This window comes from Muntiacus reevesi, chromosome 20 (assembly GCF_963930625.1).
Source record: "Muntiacus reevesi chromosome 20, mMunRee1.1, whole genome shotgun sequence".
In the NCBI taxonomy this organism is placed as follows: domain Eukaryota; kingdom Metazoa; phylum Chordata; class Mammalia; order Artiodactyla; family Cervidae; genus Muntiacus; species Muntiacus reevesi.
Genome location: NC_089268.1, coordinates 8,821,645 through 8,845,381, shown reverse-complemented (window position 1 = coordinate 8,845,381; position 23,737 = coordinate 8,821,645). Strand labels below are relative to the sequence as shown.

Below are 23,737 nucleotides of genomic sequence, written 5' to 3'. Positions count from 1 at the left end.
GGAATAATAGAGTGGATTACCTTTTCCTTCTCCATGGGATCTTCCTGACCCAGGGATTGAGCCTGCATCTGCTGTGGTTCCTGCATTGTCAGGCAAATTCTTTACCACTGAGCCATGTGGGAAGCCCAGTGAAATAAAAATGTCTAGGAAAACTCTAATTTGAAAAGATACATGCATCCCCATGTTCACAGCAACACTTCTTAACAATAGTCAAGACATGGAGCAACCTAAACGCCCGTCTACAGACGACTGGATAAAGGAGGTATGGTACATGTATGCAGTGGCATAGTGAAGTGAAGTCGCCCAGTCATGTCTGACTCTTTGCGACCCCATGGACTGTAGCCTACCCTGCTCTCTGTCCATGGGATTTTCCAGGCAAGAACACAGTGGCATACTACTTGGCCATAAAAACAGAAATAATGCCACTCTATAACAACATGGATTGACCTAGAGATTATAGAAGTGAAGTCAGACAGAGAAAGACAGATATATGGCATCTCTTATATATGAAATCTAAGAGAACGAGACAGTTGAACCTAACTTTTATACCAAAAACAGACTCACAGACATAGAACACTTGTCCACAGATTTACAGTTACCAACAGGGAAAGTAGGGTGGTGGGAGGGATAAGTTAGCAGTTTGGGATTAGCAGATACAAACTAGATAAACTAGATAAACAACAAAGCCCTACTGTTTATCACTGGGAACTATATTCAGAATCTTGTAATAAATAACTATAATGGAAACTAATCTGAAAAAAAACATGAGTGTGTGTGTGTAACAGTGATTTTGCCATACATGTGAAATTGACACAACATTGTAAATCAACTACACTTCAATTAAATAAAAAAGTGTGTGTACCTAGCTTCAGTTCAGTTCAGTTCAGTCGCTCAGTCGTGTCTGACTCTTTGTGACCCCATGGACTGCAGCACGCCAGGCCTCCCTGTCCATCACCAGCTCCTGGAGTTTACCCAAACTCATGTCCATTGAGTCGGTGATGCCATCAAGCCATCTCATCCTCTGTCGCCCCCTTCTCCCACCTTCAATCTTTCCCAGCGTCAGGGTCTTTTCTAGTGAGTCAGTTCTTCGCATGAGGTGACCAAAGCATTGGAGTTTCAGCTTCAGCATCAGTCCTTCCAGTGAAGACCCAGCACTGATCTCCTTTAGGATGGACAGGTTGGGTACCTAGCTGAGTCCTTCCTTGTCAAGGGGGATTCCTTCTTTATCAACATCTGTCAATTCTGTGAGGAACTTGATGTCCTTATTGAGGTGTAATTCACAGGCCATACAATTCCCCCACTTAAAGTTCATGATTCAGTGGTTTTAGTATATTCGCAGGGTTGGGCAGTCATTACCACAATTAATTTTAGAATGTTTTCATTGTCCCCAAAAGAACCCCATACCCGTTAGCAGTCATTTCCCATTTCCTAGGCAACCGCTAATCTACTTTCTGTAATTTTATGCATTTTTAACTGCACGCTTGTTATATTGTGTGCTAATAGGATTGTCATGTTTTTTTATGGTACATTGAAGGTATTTTGAAATGCAGTTCTAATATTTTTAGAACTAGAAAGAGCCCTTCGATCATTTAATGCTTATTTTTTACACAAAGAAACAGAGGACCAGGGAAGTCAAGAGATTCCCCTGGGGACATTCCCATTCCATGCCTCTTTACCAGAACATAGTAAAAAAAATATCTTATTAACACTCGTTTCATCAGTAGTTCTTATTTTTGAGAGTTTGCTGAAACCCTTTCAAATTCAAATTCTGGATGTGAGATATGATCCTGTGAATTCTCTGCTTTAGCGATGGATCTTTTCACTCTTCTGTGAATATTTCTTGGGTCTTTTCCCTTTGACTTTCTCATGTATTAAAAGTCATGTCTTAACCAAAGTATATCCAGTATATTATTACATTTTCTTTTTAGGTTTCCTTTGGAAAAATCTTTACTCTGTGGTGAATCTTAGAGTTTTATAGGATAGTCTGTCTGGTTTTTATACGTGTTCTTCTGTGGTACCCTTGAGGCCCCCACCTCATTTTACAGTAGACCATTTAATCTACCAGATTCCACCCGTTCCAAGCCTCTTTTCAGTATGAGTTTTGCTGCTCTTTCCATCTACCAGTGGAGACTTATTTCCCCGTTCCCCTCACTATGGCAGAAGTGACATGGTGCAGATTTCAAGGTTTCGACTCCGAGAGTCCTCCTGGGCTCTTTGCCCCTTTTGAATGCTGATCCGAGAGCTTGTATGAAGCCACTGGATCAAATGGCAAAGGAAAGAGGCCTGTGGAGAACGGAGGAGCTCCAGCTGGGTGTTGGCACAAGTACCAAACCATAAGTGTGAGGCCAGGGTGGTGGTCTTCCTGCTCCTCTGACCCACGCTGAGTGAAATTGCATGAGTGAGCTCAAGTGAAAACAACAGGCCCACAGAAATGTGAGAAATTTAAAAAAATCGTGTTGCTTTTGAGTCACTGAGTTTGAGATGGTTTGTTGTGCAGCAGTGACTGACCGTTCTATATGGATGTTAGCTCTGTAGCAATGTTGAGATGACCACAGAGTATGATCCAATTGGAGTCCTTAGCTCACTGCTGAGCACAGAGAATCCCACAGTAAAGGGTGACGGTTAATGGCTGCAGCATGATCATTCTAATGTTATTGTTTTGATTACTGTTGGCCTTTGTATTTCTCCTCCTCCAGACATAATGTCATTGCTTTTCATTATCATTACCTCTGTCAAGGTGAAGAATTTGATGTCATTGGTCCTAATTGTCTGGCATTTTTCCTTTCTGATTAATCAGTAGTTTAAAGGAGAAGGCAATGGCACCCCACTCCAGTACTCTTGCCTGGAAAATCCCATGGACAGAGGAACCTGGTAGGCTGCAGTCCATGGGTCGTGAAGAGTTGGACACAACTGAGCAACTTCACTTTCACTTTTCACTTTCATACATTGGAGAAGGAAATGGCAACCCACTCCAGTGTTCTTGCCTGGAGAATCCCAGGGACAGGGGAGCCTGGTGGGCTGCCATCTATGGGGTCACACAGAGTCGGACACGACTGAAGTGACTTAGCAGCAGCAACAGTAGTTTAAAACTTTTAAAACTTCTCTTATTGTGAAATGAAACACATATATTAATAGTGCACAAAAGCATAAATATACAGCTCACAACAAATTATAAAATGAAAACTTGTGACTAGCACTCAGGTTGCAAGGTTTAGAATTGGCAGGACTCCTGAAATCCATTGCATGCCCTTCCTGATAACATTTCCCTCACATCTAGAAGTAGCCACTAACTTGATTTAATACTAATCACCTCTTTTCTTTTTTTAAAAATAGTTTTTACCATCTCTGTATGCATCTCTAAACAAAGAAGTTTAGTTTTGGTGAATTTTCTACAGTATATAAATGGAGTAATATACTGTGCCTTCTTTTGTGTCTGATTTTATTTGTTGAATATTATTTCTAGATTTCTCTGTACTCTTAAGAGTAAGCTTTCATTTTCATTGCTGTGAAAAATTTCATTGTAAGAATATATTTCTATCAGATGTACTATTGATGGGTATTTGGGTTATTTACAGTTTTGGGCAATTATGAATAATTCTGTCAAGCACATTCAAATATATAAAATATACTAGAATAATATATGTGAAAGTTTTTTTAAAACAAGTATGCAAAGTACATACCTAGAGGAATTTCTGGGTAATAAAGTCATGGTCACTTTTTATAAGTCTCATAGTGAAGAACATTGCCAGATGATAAAAATGATAGATACTGTAACATGATTATTCTCACCTGGAGATTAGAACCATTGGTTTACAGTATCTTTGGCAAGCTGGTTGACCACAAAGGCAGTTCAGGTCTTTGGGGATAGGGATGTGATGAGACTTTGGTAGGGTGGAAAGGGGTCAGTGTTTAGTTGAAGTGTTGAAAAATGAAAGTAGTCAGTCAGTCGTGTTCAACTCTTCGCGACCCCATGGACTGTAGACCGACAGGCTCCTCTGTCCTTGGGATTCTCCAGGCAAGAATACAGAAGTGGGTTGCCATTTCCTTCTCCAGGGGATTTTCCCGATCCAGGGATCGAATCCAGGTGTCCCATATTGCAGGCAGATTGTTTACCAACTGAGCCGCCAGGGAAGCACAGTTGAGGGGCTAGAAGATGCCCAGAAGGAAGTCTGTGAGTTAATCTGGTGTCCTGACAGCTCAGAGACAGACAGCTTTTCAGGAGTTTAATCCCATTCTTTATACTGTCTTTCTCCAGGTGAGTCTGCAACAATGGTTCGTCTTTTCCCCACTTTATGGGGAAGTTTGGGGAGACTGTTGATCCTTGGCCATATGGTGATAGCAAAGGATGCAGCTCTTTTAAGACTCAGATTTCCTAAGAAAAAGGGAGAGGAACTAACACTTTATCAAGAGAAGGAAAAAGAATCTTGTTAGAAATGGAGAATGGGAAAAAGAAACATTCTGTTCAACCAAATTGAAGACTCTGTATCTACTAAAAACAATGGAGGCTATAAGATGACTGTGGCGTGGCATCGCAGGCCAAGGCAATTTGGGTTTCTCTGCGTGTCACTGTACAGAATGTGCTCGGTGTGGGCCAGGGCGCTGTAATCAGCACCGTGCGGTGGAAGAATGGTGTCTGTGTGCCCCATCACGCGATCGCCCTGCCGAGGCGCCCTGCCAGGACTGCCGTGGGAATTGTTCTGTGGGCCCTGGCTCATCCCAGAGAAGGCAGAACGGTTTATATACTTTTGGAGTTTTCCTCCGTGACTGGCTGCAAGTCCAACACTTGAAGATTCAAGCAGTCCTAGTGGTATTGTGTCTCCCTTTCAGAATGCAGTTGATTTGAAGCATTTGGAAACCAAATTAGGGTCCCATCAGGATAATGAGGGAAGGATTGAGGAATCTCTGTTTTCACTGTGGGATGCTGTTGGATAGGGCTGTTTCTCCATCTGATCTGTGTGTCCCCAGTTGAATAAAGTAGTATTTGTGACAGGTTCTTTTTGAGGATGTTTTTAACATGCAGAACAACTTAAGTTTGCTTGCTTGAAATTAGGATTTAAAGTTAGGATTAAATTAGGATTTCTGTTGAACATTGGGATTCGGAGCTTGTCATTTCCACAGGCATAAAACTAGCTTATTAGCCACTGACAGTCTAAGTCCCTGGTTGACTTGGTTTCTTGTATTATTTCTGAACGGTCCTTGAATGTATGGATTTGGTGATAGCTTTTGTGCCATAGCTTTCCTGGAAAACAAAGTGAGCTTTTCATGCCTGAGTAAACACATCGATGCATTATGAAACTGTCAGACTCTTTTGAACAACTGGCATAAGCTCTGTTATTCAAATGTGACTCTTTTGAATGGCTTTTGTGTCAGCTAATGCTTTAGTATAACCCACATAAAGAAATTTCAGAATCTTTCTTTAAGAAATTAAATTTCAGCCCTATGACTGAAGAACTCCAAAGGATTAGTCCTTTTGTTGAGCATGCTCATTATCATATATAGCTAATTGGTAGCATTCATTTGATGAGAATCATAGTTCGTTTTAAAATATCTTTTTTTGTTAAAAAATAAAATTGTTCATGCATTTTCCTTGTCTCTTAGCATAACTTTCCCCCCATGTTCTCTTCTCAACAGGTACATGTGCTTTTCCATAGCATACCTGCCATTTTGTCTTCTTTTAAAATTATATTTGCATCATCAATCTTTTTCAACTTCTCTGGTCTTTACAGTAATCGTTGGTTGCTTACTACTGTGTTCTTAATAACATGCTAATCATTTTCCTTATTTGATATGCTTTTCATTTCTAGTGATAGGAATGTAGAGACATATTGTAGCTGCTTTTTCTTATTTTCAATTATGTTACAAGAACAGATGCCCAAAAGTATTGTTATGATGTCAGTGGACTTGAAAACTTTTTATATTTTGTATTGCCCAATTGGTTTTGAAAAGATGATGCCTTCTTTTTGATTATGTAAGTTACAATCCCTTTTACAAAAGGAAAAACCCAATGAAGCTTATTAAATTAGGGTTAGGGTTAGGGTTAGGGTTAGGGAGCCTTCATAACTATCATTTGGAGTACCCTGTTGTCTTAGTAGAGATGTTTTCTTTTGTAATTTCAATTTCTATTTTTAGCAAGGTAGTATATGCAAATAATTTTTAAAAAATCCCATATATCTCCTGTCCTCCCCTCCCCCACTCCTGTGTCTTGCTTTTGAGAACCCCCAGCTCTGGGATTTCTGTTAACATTTGCTTCCACATTGCTAAATGACTTGCTTTTACAGTTTGATTTTTACCCAATACTGTTTAGTTATTTATTGATTTCCTTCTGTGGAAGATGAGTCTTTAGCACTTACAGTTTCTTTCCTATCCTCTCAATATTGACATAATATAAAATTTGTTTTTAACAGTATATAAATATTATGACTGCATATATATTGTTCATAATCAAGTCTTGTATTTTGACTATATACTTTTACTCTGTAGTTTTTTTCTGGAATTAATAACTCCTTCCTTTTTTTGCTTGCTTTGTTTTCTTTATTTCATTTTCTAATTTGTCACCAAATAAATTTCCTGATACTTCTAGACATGTCAGATAATCCCTCACATGTGTTTTTATTCTTTTCCCAGCTCTCCTCTGAGAGCCCTCATATTATCTTCAGTGTAAACTGGCTGCTCTCGGGACCTGCTGCTTCACTGCCGTCTTGGAATGCCTTCATGGTTTTAGTCTTTGTTGTCTCCTGTTTTGTTGATTCTCTGATTTCTGAATCTCAGATCTTCCTCCTTTTAGATTCCCTTCCACATTTCGATGGATTCTTGTGAAAGGTGCAAGGAAGATAAATTTTTTGAGACCATGTATGTCTGAGAATGTTTTTTATTCTTTCATCATACCTGATTGATAGTTTGGCTGGGTATGTGGGTTTGGGTTGGAAATGTTTTCTTGGAATTTTGAAGGCATTACTCTGTTGCCTTCTTACTTTCAAGGTTGCTGTTGAGTCCAGTGCCATTTCTGAGTTCCAGTCCTCTTCCCTTTCTCTCTGCCCTTTGGCCTCTGGAAACTTTTAGAATCATCTTATTTCTGGAGTTATGAACTTTTATAATATTCTTTGGTATTCCTGTATGTTTTGTTTCATTCATGTAATTGGTCACATGGTGGGTCTTTTTAACCTGGAAACTTATGTTCTGCAGTCTGTATGTTTCTGTCTTTGGAATATCTGTTTGTCGGATGGAGTACTTTGCAACCTTATCCTCTAATTTTCCTTTTTTTTTTTTAATTCCTCTTCTGTCTCTCCATCTCTTTGTCTTTCTATTCTCCCTTCTGGGAGATTTTTAGCTTTACTTTTCATCTCTTTTGTTGAATTCTTACCTTGATGCTGCACTAGTTTTTAATTTCTTACAGTTTATTTCTTCCTCTTTTATGGCTGCTTCACTTCCTCTTGTTTATCTGTGTCCGAAGAACCTTGGCTTTGTTTAAATGAGATTCAGGCACCTGAATTAAAAAAAGAAGAGAACTGAAGCTTTGAGTGCCTGAATGGGGCTTATGACCTGGGGCTTCCCTCTTGTGTAATCTATGTCTGTATAACCTGTTTTCTTGCTGAGAAGCCTGGCTGCAGGAGAAGGGGATAGATCTCATGGAGCAGGGTCTTACCCTCTTCCCTATTTCCAGTTGCATGCCTCATCCCTGATTTTAGCTGGTCTTATAGTCAGCTCTTCTGGAGGAAATTTCCAGTCCCCTTGTGCAAGCCAGAGGAGGGACTCTGGCCACTTAATTGTCGTTATATCCATTTTCAACCAGTGCTCCTTCCTTCAGAGGTGAAAATGAAAGTGAAAGTCGCTCAGTCGTGTCCAACTCTTTGCAGCTGCATGGACAGTATGGACAGTCCATGGAATTCTCCAGGTCAGAATACTGGAGTGGGTAGCTGTTCCCGTCTCCGGGGGATCTTCCCAACACAGGGATTGAACTGAGGTCTCCCACATTGCAGGCAGATTCTTTACCAGCTGAGCCACAAAGGAAGCCTGAGAATACTGGAGTGGGTAGCCTATCCCTTCTCCAGCGGATCTTCCCGACCCAGGAATCGAACCCAGGGTCTCCTGCATTGCAGGCGGATTCTTTACCAACTGAGCTGTCAGGGAAGCCTCTTCCTTCAGAGATAACTGTACCTAATCTCCATAGGCTACTCACTCCACAGGCTTAAAGTTCAGCTTTGTTTTGACTCCTTTATTTGCTGCCATTTATTCATCTGTTTCCTTTGCTTCAAGGATTTTGTCACATGTCTAGTTTGCTTCTCATCCCCTCTCATCTTGAATTGTCTTCATCCCTTTATTTCATATTTTTATATCTGTGTCCATCTTCCTGTAAATTCCTTTATGCTATTTTAGTACAGTTTTTAAAGGGTGTGGGGCAGAAGGCATTTGCCCTGTGTGCCATGGTTAAGGAAAGGATCCAGAGCAGGCTCTTTTTTAGATTGACCAAAAATATTTCCTTTTCTCCTACACACACTTGTGGGATATTTATATATTTTCTGATGCACAGGAATTTCTTTTGAAATGTTTAAGAAATATTTTATTCTAATTTTCAAATATCTTTACTTAATGCTGCAGATTTCATACCAGTTTCCATAAGTAGAAAATGTGACCACCTATTGGATAGTTTAAAGGAGGCATTACTATTCTCACTGAGTTACTTATTCATTGTGAAAATTTTTTAATTTTGAAATAATTGTTGCTTGTGCGCAGAAATGCCTTGTGCGCCTCGCTTAGCCCAGTGGTTACATTGTCACATGACTATGGTACAATATTAAGATCAGGAAAGTGACATTGGTACAGCCCTCGCTAATTTTTAAAAGATGTTAGAAAATTTTTTTTTATTATTTTATTTTTGGCTGTGCTGGGTCTTTATTTGCTGCACGGCCTTTTCTCTGGTTGTAGCCAGTGGGGGCTGTTTTCTGGCTGTGGTGCGTGGGCTTCTCATTGCAGAGCGCAGACTTCAGTAGCTGCGGCTCCCAGGCTCTCGAGCACAAGCTCAGTAGGTGTGGAGCATGGGCTTAGTTGCTCCACGGCTTGTGGGATCTTCCTGGATCAGGGATCAAACCCGTGTCTCCTGCATGGGCAGGCAGATTCTTTACCACTGAGCCCCCGGGGAAGCCCCTAGAAGACACACTGTTTTACATTTCATATTGGGCAAAAAGTTTGCATTGCAAATATCTGTGAAACCTACATGAACCTGTTTTGTCTTTCAGCAATTTTTCCAGCTAGTCAAGTTACGAAAGCTGGGATTGAGTGATAACGAGATTCAGCGACTCCCTCCAGAAATAGCCAACTTCATGCAGCTGGTGGAGCTCGACGTGTCCCGGAATGGTAAGGAAAAAATGGTTCCACGTGAACTGTTTTTCTCTGCTGATGCTGACAATTTGCAATTTTTAGTAAATGTGGCTGGACGAATGTCCAGGAGGAAAGCTATGTATACGTTTTGGGATGAAATTACTGCCGTTATCGAATAGTTTGTCACAAAACAAATTTTAGGCGCTGATTTTCTTCCAGTCAGTTCACCCTCATTCAAGCAGTGGAGAGGGGCCTGAGAAATCCGCAGTTCTCCCCTCAATTTGATGGGAGGTGACACAGAGGGCTGGGAGCGTGGTCACTTGTCCAGACCTTAGGGGGCTGCTGTGGTGGGAGCTGTGCCCGGGGAAGGGCTGGTCTCTCCTGGTGGTGGCCTGGCCCCTCAACTGCTCCCCCGAGAACCTGCCTTTCGGCTGCAGTGAACAGACCTGCTTGCCATTTCGGGCATTTCTGTCCATCTCATTTATTTCTGACTACGCCCTAGGTAGGCCTGCCCTCTTGAATTTGTACGGCGTATTTGTGAGTTTATTTTCATTTTCAGATTCCACTGTAATGTTGCCTCCTTTTAATGAAATGGCCTGACAGGGTGTTTATATCCTGTTTAACCTTTCACTTTTAAATGGGTACCTGGTTTCACCTTGCGTCTTACAGCCTTAGAGCATTCCCGGGGCAGACTGGCCCCGTGGCTTGTTGGAACGTGTTTGATTAATTACCTCGAGTTAAAGTGGCAGCTCCCAGGAGCCCTGTCTTCAGCAGTGGGATTCTGTTCTTGCCAGAACTCTGGTGTAATGTCCTGAGGATAAGCCCATGTGTACTCTGGTTCATAAAAACGACAGTCCGTTTCTTTCTCACCTGTTGCACACCTGCTTTGTGTTTTGTTTTGCTTTTCTACAGAAATCTGTAGGTTCCCTCTCAACGACCCTCAGGTCTGGCTCTTTCAGTCTGGTGTCCTCCGCAGAAGCCCCCAGGCCTGGATGTAGTATTTTCCTGTGGGTCCTTGTTATAAGGCAGCAGTGATAATCAGCACTAGACTGAAACTGTGGAGAAGAAAACAATGATTTACCGCCCCCCCCCCTTTAAATTGCCGCCCCCTCTCAGATCCCGTAATTGGAACCTGTCTTTAGGCCAAGTCATTTGCTCTTGTCATAGTGTGCACTTTTGTTATGAGAATTATTTCTTCCCTTGAGAGTACTATAGAAAGTGAAACGATTGTTTGGGGGGCTTGTTTGCTGTCTTCTTTGGTTGCAGGAGAGCCGGCTCTCCTCGGGTAAGGGTTTTGGGTGGTGAGCATGGGGGTGGAGCTGACATCCTAAAAGCGCTGCCCTGGGCCCACACTTGACAGTGTTCTCGGGGTTTCGTGACCTCGCTTCCGTTTGTGGGCGCTCTGTTCCTCCCTCCACGCTGACCTGCTGGCTCGCAGCCAGCCTCTTCATTCTCTGTCTGTTGTGGTCTTCTGCCCTCGCGGTGGCATCTGACGGCCTTTTCTAAGTGAGGCCTGGTTGACCCAGCGCATCTTTCTAAGGCAGCCGTGAGCCCCCAACTCCAAGTCACTGGCTGTTCTGCAGCAGGTGTCACCGGCAGTGCAGAACGCCGTCAGCCCCCCCTTACACCGCTGTGCAGTGGTGGGACGCCCAGCATCTCTCCGTCTGAGGTCCGGTGTCGCCCCTGTCTGAGAGCCAGCGTCCCCCGTCTGAGGTCTGGCATCCCCCTGTCTGAGGTCCAGCGCCCTCCCCCTCGTCTGAGGTCCGGTGTCCCGCATCTGAGATCTGGCGTCCCCTCTCTGAGGTCCGGCATCTCCCCCCCCCCTTGGTCTGAGGTCCGGTGTCCCCTGTCTGAGGTCTTGTGCCTCCCCCTGTCTGAGAGCCAGCATCCTCCATCTGAGGTCTGGCATCTCCCCCTGTCTGAGGTCCGGCGTCCCCCGTCTGAGGTCCGGCGTCCCCTGTCTGAGGTCTGGCGTCTCCCCCTGTCTGAGAGCCAGCGTCCTCCGTCTGAGGTCCGGCATCTCCCCCTGTCTGAGGTCCGGCGTCCCCCCCATCTGAGGTCCGGCGTCCCCCGTCTGAGGTCTGGCGTCTCCCCCTGTCTGAGGTCCGGCGTGCGTCCCCCCCCCACCCCCGTCTGAGGTCCGGCGCCCCCCCGTCTGAGGTGCGTGTGATAGAAACTGCTCGCTCTGGTCTCAGCAGCGCTCTCAGTGGTAAAGACTGGATGGCTGTGAACTCTGCAGCGACTATGAAAAATGACCGCTGAAATCACACAATGCAAAGAAATCAGATAGCCTTTCTGAAATTGGCATTAAGAAGGAAAAGAAGCAGGGGTCCAGAAATCCTCAAGAAAGAAGAGATGTATTGGCTTCAATTATTTGGGAGCCAAGGAAAAAGCATAGAGCTGGAAGGTTGCAGTCCCGTTACTGACTCTCGTGGGAAGACGTGCTCCGCATCAATTCAGTGTCGTCAGGGGCCAGTTGTACTGGTTCCCACGTCAGCTGTGTCTTTCGAAACATTCAGAGGAAGAAAGAAGGGCTACGTGCCTCTCCTCATGCACCCGTTTATACCTTCCAGCATGTGGGTAGGAGGGTGTGAGCTGTCACTGAAGCCCCGTCAGGCCCCAGTGTTGCCTTTCCTCCTGTGGATCTGCCCCCTTTTTGTCAGGCTCTTGTGGAAATGCTGGGGGACTTAACCACCTGCTTCCCCTATTGGCAGAGGCTTGCTCTGGTGTGTGCACGTGTGTGTGTGTGTGTGTGTGTGTGTACAGTGGGAGTGGTGGAGGAGGCTTTCTTTTGGTTGTAAAAAAGCTGCACAGATGACAGAGCAGAGAAGGGTCCCGGTTTTACCATCACCAGCAGGAGCTTGGGTCTTGAGCTGTTTCCAGACCAGGCAAATCTGCCCGTGTCTCCTCTCACTTTTTCTGGCTGATCAGATCCCATGAGTGTGAATTTCCTAGGCAGGTCAATCAAGGTGATAGAGACTGCAGCCTGAGAGACCATGTGGGACCCCCATTTTTCACTGATGCGGGCATTCGTAAGGGTTTGGGGCTTGTGTCTGGGGGCCCGTGTGAAGCTCTAGGCTCCTGTAGCCCCTGCAGAGGCGGCCCTCCCAGCGATCAGGTCCTGCTGTGTCCCTGAGCTGTCACAGGGCCGTGGCCGGCGCCCACCACTGTCAGGGTAGAACCTTTCCTGGTGTCCTCAGTTCCCGACTGTCCAGAGAGTATCACTGACCGTGGACAGAGGCACGAGAGGGTGGTGTCAGACCCCTGAAGGCCTTTGGATCGGTGCTTGTCAAGCTCGAGGGTGCCATGGATTAACCGCAGGGTTTTGTTAAACTGTGGATTCTGATGCGGGCAGTCTGGGGTGGGTCTGGGGATGCTGCATTGTTCAGAAACCCTGAAGGGATGCCAGACACACGGAGGGTGGGGTCTTAGCTGTCCCCACCCCTCAGCTTTCTCCTAACATCCCCTCAGCAGCTTCCTGTGGCTTTGAGCACAAATTCACTCAGCTTCTGTCGACCCCAGACCTGCCCGTGTGGAAGGTGGGAAACCTTCAGGGTTTAACCTCCTGGCTAAAGGGTAAGATGCTAGGGCTGACTGAACAAGTTGGTTTGATTCCAGGAGCAAAATTAGGCCTTTCCTGATGTTCCCTTGCTCAAGGGAAACAGTGCTATAGGTTTCAAGTTAAGGTTTGATGCAGTTTTCTGCAGTGAAGAGCACGCTACACTTTCATGCCTGGACTTTATATCTGTTTTCTCTGTTCACTGATTCTTAGCTGTTGGAGGCAAATGCTCTCTGGATATGTGAGAAAAGGTACTATTCACAGTAGTACTGTCTCACTGTCCAAAAATCTAGGACAGACTTTCTTAATGCATCATGAATCTTGCCCAAAGGGTTAGCAATTCGAATTTGATAGTCCATGCTGTAATTTGACTTCCATCACAGGACTGTATCATTATCTATTTAGTTGTTTATTCCCCCCCCCCCCCCCCCCAGAATGTAAGGCCTGCACCACCAGCACTGCTAGTGATGACTTTAAGCGGCACTGCAAAACAGCAGTTTTTAATATTGAATCAAAGCGAGGAAGTTAGCCTTTTTCCTTTTCATTAAACTTTTTTTTTTTTTTTACTCCCTTTAGGTTGCTTCCCGTAAAACTTAATAGCTATATTGTATTGATTGTTATATTTAGCTTTTATATCTGGTGATAATAGCTTTCTTCCCTGGTGGCTCAGCTGGTAAAGAATCTGCCTGCAATGTGGGAGACCTGGGTTTGATCCCTGGGTTGGGAAGATCCCCTAGAGAAGGGAACGGCTACCCACTCCTGTATTCTGGCCTGGAGAATTCCATGGACTGTATAGTCCATGGGGTCGCAAAGACTCGTACACGACTGAGTGACTTTCACTTTCATTCATGTTAGTGAATTTAAAAATAAGTGAAGTCACTCACTCGTGTCCGAGTCTTTGTGACCCCATGGACTGTACCCTGCCAGGCTGCTTGGTCCATGGGATTTTCCAGGCACAAGTACTAGAGTGGGTTGCCATTTCTGTCTCCAAGGGATCTTCTCGACCCAGGGATCGAATCTGGGTCTTCCGCATTGCAGGCAGATAAATCTTACTAAAAAAAGTAACTTAAAAGAATGAAGTAAATAATGAAGAACATAGATGCTCCACCAGGACGGCAAAAATCATAAAGGTAGAACAGGGATGGATGAAGTTGAGGACATGCTGTTACTATTCGAACAGCCAATGAGGGCTTGAGGGTTTTTCTTTTATGGGGCAAATAACGCTGCGTGTGGAACAAACTTGGCAGAGACCCCACATCCTGGAGAATTACTTTGCAAACTTGAATGAACAGGAAACTAAAATGTAGTTTTAATGCAAACCCTCACTGGCACCAGGACAGCACTTCACACTTAGCAGAGGGACAGTGGATCCAATCCACCAGCAGGGTCCTCCTGCCACACAGTCAGGAGCTGGATGTGTGCTAAGTGCTGGGCTTAGTTGCCCTCTGTCCGGCTGCAAGACGGGGATCAGAGTCCGTGGCCGATGGCTGCGGGCTTGTTTAATGACATCTGAGGCCAGTTTTGAAGCCTGCTGGAATGACCTGGTGACATCGTCTTGGTGCTTCTCAAGTGAACCCTGCAAAAAGCTGTTTCTGGCAAGCCAGGCATCCCGTGTGCCTAGAAGTCCCTTCTCAGTGATGAACAGTCGGCACTTTGGGGGTGATGACTACATACGCCCACAGCCCACGGGTGGCAGAGGCCGCTGCCCACGCAGACTTGAGACTCGCCACAGCCAGGCCGTTGTTGCCTCCTCCGCCTCCGCCTGGTTCGGGACCGGGCTCGGAGCCCTGCTCCGGTGCTGGACTTCAGCCACGCTGCAGGTCAGTGCATTTCTTGGTCCCAGTCACTGTGAAAACGGACCAGGAGACCCCCTGGGGGAGACGCCCGTGGGGCCCCTCCGCCTGCAGGTGCAGAGCGGCAGGCCTGCCTTTGCTGTCTCTGCGGGTGCTGCCACGTTCCTGCCGCAAGCCCTTCCTCCGTCTTTTTACCTTTTGTTAGGAAGAGGGGTTCACAATAAAAAAACATATATTATTGTCTTCTGCTCACATTTTAAGTCCCGACAATAGTACTTATTTTCAAAGTGAATATGAAAAGAAAATTTGGCATCTGTTTTCTAGTCACCTTTTCATGCCACAAAGACTTTTTTTGGGAACCTTGTTGTTTTTTTTTTTTAATTAAAACGTACATTGTATTTATTGACTTGGCTGTGTCGGGTCTCAGTTACAGCATGTGGGATGTTTGTTGCAGAGTCTTCATGTGTCATGCGAATCTTTCTTTGCTGCACGTGGCTCAGTAGTTGTGGAAGCAGGGTTAGTTGCTCTGTGTGTTGTGGGATCTTAATTCCCCAGTGATGGATTGAACTCAGGTGCCCTGCATTGCAAGGTGGGTTCTTAGCCCTCGGACTAGCAGGGAGGCCCTGGGAAGCCCTGTTTAGACGTGAGGATGGACGGGAATCACTGTGAACACTGAGAGTGGGAATGAACTTTGCACGCAGAGCCTTCATCTCTTTTCTTTCGTGCCATAAGAAGCGTCAGCGATGTTTTATCAGACTGTTAAGTTGAACGGACGTTTTGAAGTAGCGCCTCTGCTCAAAGTGATTTTGCAGCTCTTTCAGGATTTTTTGGTTTGCTATCCACAGACCCGTGGTTTCACGTCCTCAAGTGGATTGGTTTTCAAAAACAGCCACCTTAAGTAAATAAACCAGGACAGTTTTATAGTAGTCAAAATCTGCCTCAGGTTGCAATTTCAAAAAAACATAGAAGAGTTGTTAAGTAAGTAAGTGAAAGTCACTCAGTCGTGTCTGACTCTTTGCGACCCCATGGGCTCTACAGACCGTGGAATTCTCTAGGCCAGAAGACTGGAGTGGGTTGCCTTTCCCTTCTCCAAGGGATCTTCCCAACCCAGGGATTGAACTGGGGTCTCGCACATTGCAGGCGGATTCTTTACCAGATGAGTTACAAGCGAAGCCCAGAAGAGTTGTTGCTTTTTATTAATTCATATGGTCATGTTCTTCTTTTCAGAAAAATTGTGTCTGTTCTCAGTAAGTCGTAGGCTTATATAACTTCCCCCCCTCCTCTAATTAGCAGGTTTGTGATAGAGAAGGTGCCCCCTGAGTCTGAGGTCATCACCTTTGAATGTATTTTTTAGGTTAATATGCTCTTCAGTCTGTCCTGGGCTCCCGAAATGCTTGGAGACTCTCATCCTCACCCCCTCCCCACGTCTCCCCCATCCATCTCCCCCCGTGGAGAGAGACTCTCATCCTCACCCCCTCACCCTCATCCCCCCATCCATCTGCCCCCGTGGAGAGAGAGAGACTCTCATCCTCATCCCCTCTCACCCTCACCCCCTCCCCACGTCGCCCCCGTTCAGTCCATTCACTCATTCCGGTGCTGCTCTGTGCTGGGGGATGAAGTTTCCAGAACAGTGTTAGATTTACACAGAATGGGCTAAATTGAAGAAACATAATTGTAGTGGTTTCTCCTGAAATAAAACGAAACCCTGGGCATATATCTGAAGAAAACTCTAACTGGAAAAGATACATGCACCCCAGTGTTCATAGCAGCACCATTCACAATAGTAAGAAGCAACCTGAACTGTCCATCGATAAATGAATGGATATAGATGTACATGTGTAAAATGGTGTATTACTCAGCCATTAAAAAAATGAAATAATGCCATTTGTAGCAACATGGATGGACCTAGGGATGATGATAGTAAGTGAAGTAAGTCAGAGAAAGACAAATACCATATGGCCTACGGCCATAGCACCCTGAATGTGCCCGATCTCGTCTGATCTCGGAAGCTAAGCAGAGTCGGGCCTGGTTAGTACTTGGATGGGAGATAAATACCATATGGTATCACTTACATGTGGAATCTAAAATCTGACACAAAGGAACTCATCTGTGAAATGGAAACAGACTCGTGGACGTATAGAACAGACTGGTGGTCGCTAAGGGGAGGAGTGATGGGGAAGGGATGCCCTGGGAGTGTGGGAGGAGGAGATGCAACTGTTATACGAAGGATGGATGAACAACAAGGTCCTACCTGCTGCATAGGGAACTCTGTTCAGTATCCTGTGATAGTGAATCTATTGGTCACCTCCACTGTATAGGGGATTTGATTTAGGTCTTACCTGAATGGCTTAGTGGTTTTCCCTTCTATATAAGCGTGAGTTTTGCAGTAAGGATCTCATGATCTGAGCCACAGTCAGCTCCCGGTCTTGTTTTTGCTGACTGTATAGAGCTTCTCCATCTTTGGCTGCAAAGAATATAATCAGTCTGATTTCGGTATTGGCCATCTGGTGATGTCCATGTGTAGAGTCTTCTCTTCTCTTGTGTTGTTGGAAGAGGGTGTTTGCTATGACCAGTGCATTCTCTTGACAAAACTCTGTTAGCCTTTGCCCTGCTTCATTCTGTATTCTAAGGCCAAACTTGCCTGTTTTCCAGGTCTCTCTTGACTTCCTACTTTTGCATTCCAATCCCCATGATAAAAAGGGCATTTTTTTTTTTTTTTTTTTTTTTTGGTGTTAGTTCTAGAAGGTATTGTAGGTCTTCATAGAACCATTCAACTTCAGCTTCTTAGGCATTAGTGGTTGGGGCATAGACTTGGATTACTGTGATATTGAATGGTTTGCCTTGGAAACAAATCAAGATCATTCCATCGTTCTTTGAGATTGCAACCAAGCACTGCACTGAGACGCTTGTTGACTATGAGGGCTGTTATGAAGAATTCTTGCCCACAGTAGTAGATACAGTGGTCACCTGAATTAAATTCGCTCATTCCTGTCCATTTTAGCTCACTGATTACTAAGATGTTGACGTTCACTCTTGCCATCTCCTTCTTGACTACATCCAGTTTGCCTTGCTTCATGGACCTAACTTTCCAGGTTCCTATGCAATATTGTTCTTTAAAGATCAGGCTTTGCTTTTACCACTAGACACGTCCACAGCTGGGCATTGTTTCTGCTTTGGCCCAGCCTGTTCATTCTTTCTGGAGCTATTTCTCCCCTCTTCCTCGGTAGCATATGGGACACCTAATGACCTGGGGGGTTCATCTTCTGGTGTCATTATCTTTTTGCCTTTACATACGGTTCATGGGGTTCTCGTGGCAAGAATACTGGAGTGGTTTGCTCTTCCCTCCTCTACTAGACCACGTTTTTTCAGAACTCTTCACCATGACCTGTCTGTCTTGGGTGGCCCTGCATGGCATGGCTCAGAACTTCATTGGGTTACACAAGCCCCTTCACCGTGACAAGGCTGTGTTCATGAAGGAGAGACTATTATATGTAGAATGGATAAATAACAAGGTCCTGCTGTATTGCAGAGGGAACTCTATTCAATATCCTGTGATAAACCGTCATGGGAAAGAGTCTGACAAAGCAGGTATAGATAACTGAGTCATTTGCTGTGCAGCGGAAATGAACACATTGTCAATCAAGTGTGCTTCAAAAAAAAAAAGTGGGATGATAGCCTCTGCTCCCTTTCTAATCAGACAATTTATGTCAGTGTCGGGTTGACAGTTTCCAGTTATAAAAGCGGTTGAGGGTGAGTGGCCATAGTGCTCCATTTTTTATTTTGAGGTCACCTATTTTGTCATGTGAATGAGGCTTGAGCCAAGAGACGCTGAGCCTTCAGGCAGCTGAGGGCTGGATGGCCTCTCTCCATCAGGATGATGACAACCATGTGTTGTCATGACCACAAACAGTGCTCTGAGCTTATTAAGCTAGAAAAGATGCATCTTAGAAAGGGATGAGGAATCCTGAGAGGAAAGAGGGAATGAGGAGCAGGACTGAGAACTGAAACTAGAGGATTGCATATAGAAATGGTGTGGATTTTATTTTATTTTATTTTTTAAATTAATTTATTTTTTTTATTAGTTGGAGGCTAATTACTTCACAAGGATTTTAAATTGGCTTTGCAAGCACTGAATATGTGCTCAGTCTAATGTACCTGCTCAAAGCTAATAATAAACTGTGATTCTTAAATCGTTTTAGTTTGGAAAGCCCATGGATCCAGGCCTTTTTTTTTAAAAAAAATGCTTATGATTACCAACTATAGCCCATAATTATTATTATTATTTTTTATTCAAGCAACACTTATTGAGTACTTACTGTGTTTGTGCAAGGCTCTTTGCTGAATTCTTCTGTTCCTTAAGGAGGTCATTCTACAGGCACAACAGACATATGTAAGGAATTCAACATTAATGACTTACATTGTTACATAAACAGTGCTCACTGCATGCAGAGAGGAGTCAGTCACAGCATAACTGATTTGAAAGAGACTTGGGAGAATAATGGAGATTTCTGGTTTGGAGTTGAAATCATGCAGTCTTTAGCAGTTCTCATACTTTAGTTGCAAATTTGGAGGGAATTAATGAGTGGATATGTCAGCTGAGTTGTTTGTTGGAAAAAGATTTTCAAATGTTTGTTATATATTCACAGAGTCAATGGTATCATTAAAATTGCAAATATCTCAGTGCTTGCCTAGTGGATATTCACTGAAAATTTTTAAATTCATCAAAGATCAGAGAAGAGGGAATTCCCTGGTTGTCCAGTGATGCAGACTTCGAGTTCTCACTGCTGTAGGCCTGGGTTCAGTCCCTGGTCAGGGAACTAAGACCCACAAGCTGTTCGGCCAAATAAATCAGAGACACTCCTAGTGCACACAGTGAGAACTCCAGCTATCTGAATTGTCCCGGGAGTTAGCGTATGGCTGACCATGCTGTGTTGTAAAGGGTTTGCTCTGACTATGCTCAGCTCTGTGCATTAGTCAAGAGAGACTGACTATTGCTACAAAATGCAAAGATCTCAAGGGCTCAACAGAATGAGAAACTTGCTAGTCAGTCTGTCAGCCTGCAGTTCTGTGTGTGTGTGTGTGCGCGCGCGCGCTGGGGGTCATGGAATGGGGAGGTGGGTGGTGAGAGTCTATGCTATGTATATTCAGGGATCCAGCTTTTCCTTCAACTAGTGGCCCCCAATGGGATGGGGAGATAGGGTTTGTGCCTGGGGGACTTTTGTGGCCTGTGTTGAGAAATGGCCTACATCATCCCCATCCGTGTTCTATTGGCCAGTTTTATGTTCGCAACTTAACTCAAAGGAGCTTGGAAGTGCAGTTAGCTGTTTACGCAACAGGAAGGGAAACCTGGCTCTTGGTAAGGCAGGAGCAGTAGCTATCACAGCTTGCATTTAATTGAATCCTGGAATCGTATGGTTTTTTATGGCAGCTCAGTGGTAAACAGTCTGCCTGCCAGTGCAGGAGAGGTGGGTTCAGTCTCTGGGTTGGGAAGGGCCCCTGGAGAAGGAAATGGCTACCCACTCCAGTACTCCTGTCTGGGAAATCCCATGGAGAGAGGAGCCTGGGGGGCTATAGTCCATGGGGTTGTGAAAGAGTCAGACACGACTTAATGACTAAACAACAACATGTCATTGATCACACGGAAGCCTAGTAAACACACACACACTCGATTCTGTTGAACTGTCACAGTCTTCCAGTGAGTGACCCATTTGTAGGAAATTCAGGTGTATGCCCCCATAGAGGAAGGGTAGACTCCTCCCCGCATCTGCACAGAAATGTGTAAACTGAGAGACAGATTAACCTGGTGGGTGCCCACCCATTTGCTGAGAGTTAGCATAAAACTTACACAGTACACATGATTATTTTAAAATTTGACTTTTTAGAAACTGGTTTAAAGTGTATTTTGAAAATACACTTTACATTTGAGGGATGTTTGAAGTATTTGCTTTAGGCAACATGGAATCCTGAAAGCTTTTCAAGATAGGAAACATCATCTTGGACGAGTTGCTTCAGCTCTATCTTTCTTGGTTTCTTCGTCTGTGAAATGGTATGATGACTCTTAGGCTATACAAGTAGAGGGCCTAAAATAGTGTCTTGTATGCAGTGAAGACTCTGTTGCCTGCTGGAATTAACCCTATCATCGTCCTTCACTTTGCACCATGAGGGTCTGCACTGGCACCGTGAGAGTAAGAAGACAGAGCAAGAGTGAGGACTCAGGCAGGTCTGAAGGCTGCAGGGACGCAGGTGAGGGAGGTTTCTTCCTGCAGTGACGTCTGGATACTGTGTGCTTTATGCTAGGCACTGTGCTGTTTGCTCACACCTGTGTTTTATCGAATCAACACACCTGTCTTGCGAGCTGGATCAGCAGCATCTCAGGATGCCTGATGAGGAAGCTGGGGATTGAAGAAGCTGTGATGTGCCTCCAAGTCATATTTCTAGTTAGGGATGGAGCTTCAGTAAGAAACCCAGAGTGGTGGCACTTTTAATTATTCTGGGGAACACTGAGCATGATAAAGGTAAGGCTGATAGTTTTAGTCTGTATTGAGAGAAAGAATATAGACAATATTAGGACTAAGTACTCCTTGCATTTGGAGATGAAAAGAGGAAGACGTTATCCTAAGAGATTTAAACTCAGGAAATTCTACCTAGTGAATGAATTCAACCACCAGCAGATGTGGTCCCCTGTGAGAGGTGGCTTGTATGTCTCATGTCCAGAAAGGCAACATCAGCTAATGAGAGGGAGTAGGGCTTTCTCAGGAAGCTCTCAAGTGATCCTTCTGAGGTCATTGTTGTTTTGGCAAAAGATCGGTGTGTTGCCTGAAGTGAAGAACAGAAAAGCCCAAAACAAAGACCTTATGGGGTTTTCCTTGTGAAAACAAAGTAAAAGGTTAGGCAGTTTGAATGTCCCAGTCCTTTGGAAGTAGGTATGGCCCCCTCCTATGGAGAAGACTGTGTCTCTGATTAGCCAGTGGCCAAGGTCATCCTGTGTTCTTTTCTCAGAGTGTGGCTATTCCACAAGCACTGTAATGGGGTGTTTAATTCTTGATATGGATCCTGAAGCTGTAGAGAATACCTTCAGCTGATATGCTGACATGTTGGTATTAGCATCTGGCTCCATCAGATTGATCACTGTCCCACCTGAATTTTCTTAGTGTGGCGCACGTTTTCATAGCCTTATCTCCTTTGTGCAAACTGTCACTGACCTGGCAACTGGGTGACTCACCTGGTTAGCCTGCTGACGTTCACTCATGGTGTACACCTGAGGCTCCGCCTGGTCTCCGGGAAATTCTTCTTTGAGTACCCCCAACTGAGCTGGTGTCTTTGTTTTTCTCTTGCTCTAGATAAAGTGAGTTACACTTGACCTGTCCCTGAGATGACTAGGAAGGGTAGAGCCAGGAATTACAAGGATCATTTCTTTAGCACCTTATGTTTTTTAAAACAACAGGTCGCTTGTTAACTGTAATAATAAGGCAGCATACAGAATTATGGTTGATGAACCAAGAGAACCGGGTAGTCTTTATCCTCAGAATACTTCCTGAAGGCTTACTGTGTATAAGCTGTGAGGCCAAGCATGCACGGCCTGTGCGTTTTCACCTTTAATCCTCAACCCACCTCCAAGAAGGAAGCTTGTACCCCCTTTTTGACAGTCGAGAAAATCATCTCTCAGGTTTAAAAACTTGGTTGCTCGTCATAGGGCAAGTGAGTAGTGGATCCAGGTTTGTTAGAGTCCAGATCACAATTCTCTCCCCCCAGGATGCAAATTTTATGTCTTCCCAGAAATAGTCATCATTAATGTTTTTATGTATTCTCTTTATCATTTTCCTTTTCATTACCTGCTTCACAAAGTTGGGGTTATGGAGCATGTAGATATTTCTGTCTTGCTTTCAGTCACTTCATTTAGGTTTGCGAACATTTCCGGAACCATTATTGGTAAACATTTTAACTGTTTTACCAAGGTAGATTAATCAATAACTCTTGCCTTTTTGACTTTCTGGAGAAAACATGAACCGACCTATAACTTTAACACCAAGAGGAAGCTGTAGGTTTGGAAGGTAGGATTGGTATAGGTAACCATCAAGACGGGGGATTTCCAGAGAACGTGATAAGGTACAGGCAACCGGACAGAGTGCGGAAGGTGAGGAAGCAGTTTGGACTTCTCTGCCTGCCTTAGATCTCGTGCTGGAAGCAGTGAGGGCGGCACCGCCACCCGCTGGGCCCCGGCCCAGGGTGGGCGCGCGGTAGTGGATGTGGACCTAAGCGGGCGGAGCACAGACGCCCAGCCCTCCTCCGGCTCTGTGAAGCATCACCGTGTGTACCCGACGTGTGTACCCGACGTGTGTACCCGATGTGTGTCTTGCTGGTGAAGGTGCTCGGGGAAGGTGCCACTGCGCATTAAGAGGCGTTGTCCTGAAGCGTTTAACTCCGCTGTTCACCTTAGTCTGGCGGTCCTGCAGGCTGTGAAGGAGCAGGCCTTCCTTTGCTCAGCGGGGTGGGTGAGTGCTCGGTGGGGAGGAACACGGGTCTCAGCTGAGCCAGGCAGACCCACATTGCGGGGGGGCAGGCTGAGCCAGGCAGACGCACGTGGTGGGGGGGGAACCCCAGGCAGACGCACGTGGGGGGAGGGGGCTGAACCAGGCAGACGCACGTGGGGGGGCCTGCCTGAGCCAGGCAGACGCACGTGGAGGGGGCTGCCTGAGCCAGGCAGACGCACGTGGGGGGGGTGGTGCCTGAGCCAGGCAGACGCACGTGGGGGGGGCTGCCTGAGCCAGGCAGACGCACGTGGGGGGGGGGGGGCTGCCTGAGCCAGGCAGACGCACGTGGGGGGGAGGGCTGCCTGAGCCAGGCAGACGCACGTGGTGGGGGGGGTGCCTGAGCCAGGCAGACGCACGTGGCGGGGTCGCTGAGCCAGGCAGACGCACGTGGTGGGGGCGCTGAGCCAGGCAGACGCACGTGGTGGGGGGGGGTGCCTGAGCGAGGCAGATGCCACGTGCCGTTAATTCACGCGTGTCCCACGCCACAGGCAGCCGCGAGCCGGGGGGCTGTGGAGTCCCCGGGTAAAACGGACAGGCCA

At 45.4% G+C, this 23,737-nt stretch overlaps 1 protein-coding gene across 1 annotated transcript in view; it reads left to right on the top strand.

Annotated features, from left to right (window-relative positions):
• The window catches only part of LRRC1 (leucine rich repeat containing 1), a 128,478-nt gene that overhangs the window by 37,893 nt on the left and 66,848 nt on the right, over positions 1–23,737 (top strand). The window contains exon 2 of the mRNA XM_065912899.1: positions 9,234–9,351. Within this exon, the coding sequence (XP_065768971.1) occupies positions 9,234–9,351 (118 nt within the window). The remainder of the gene's footprint in view (positions 1–9,233; positions 9,352–23,737) is intronic.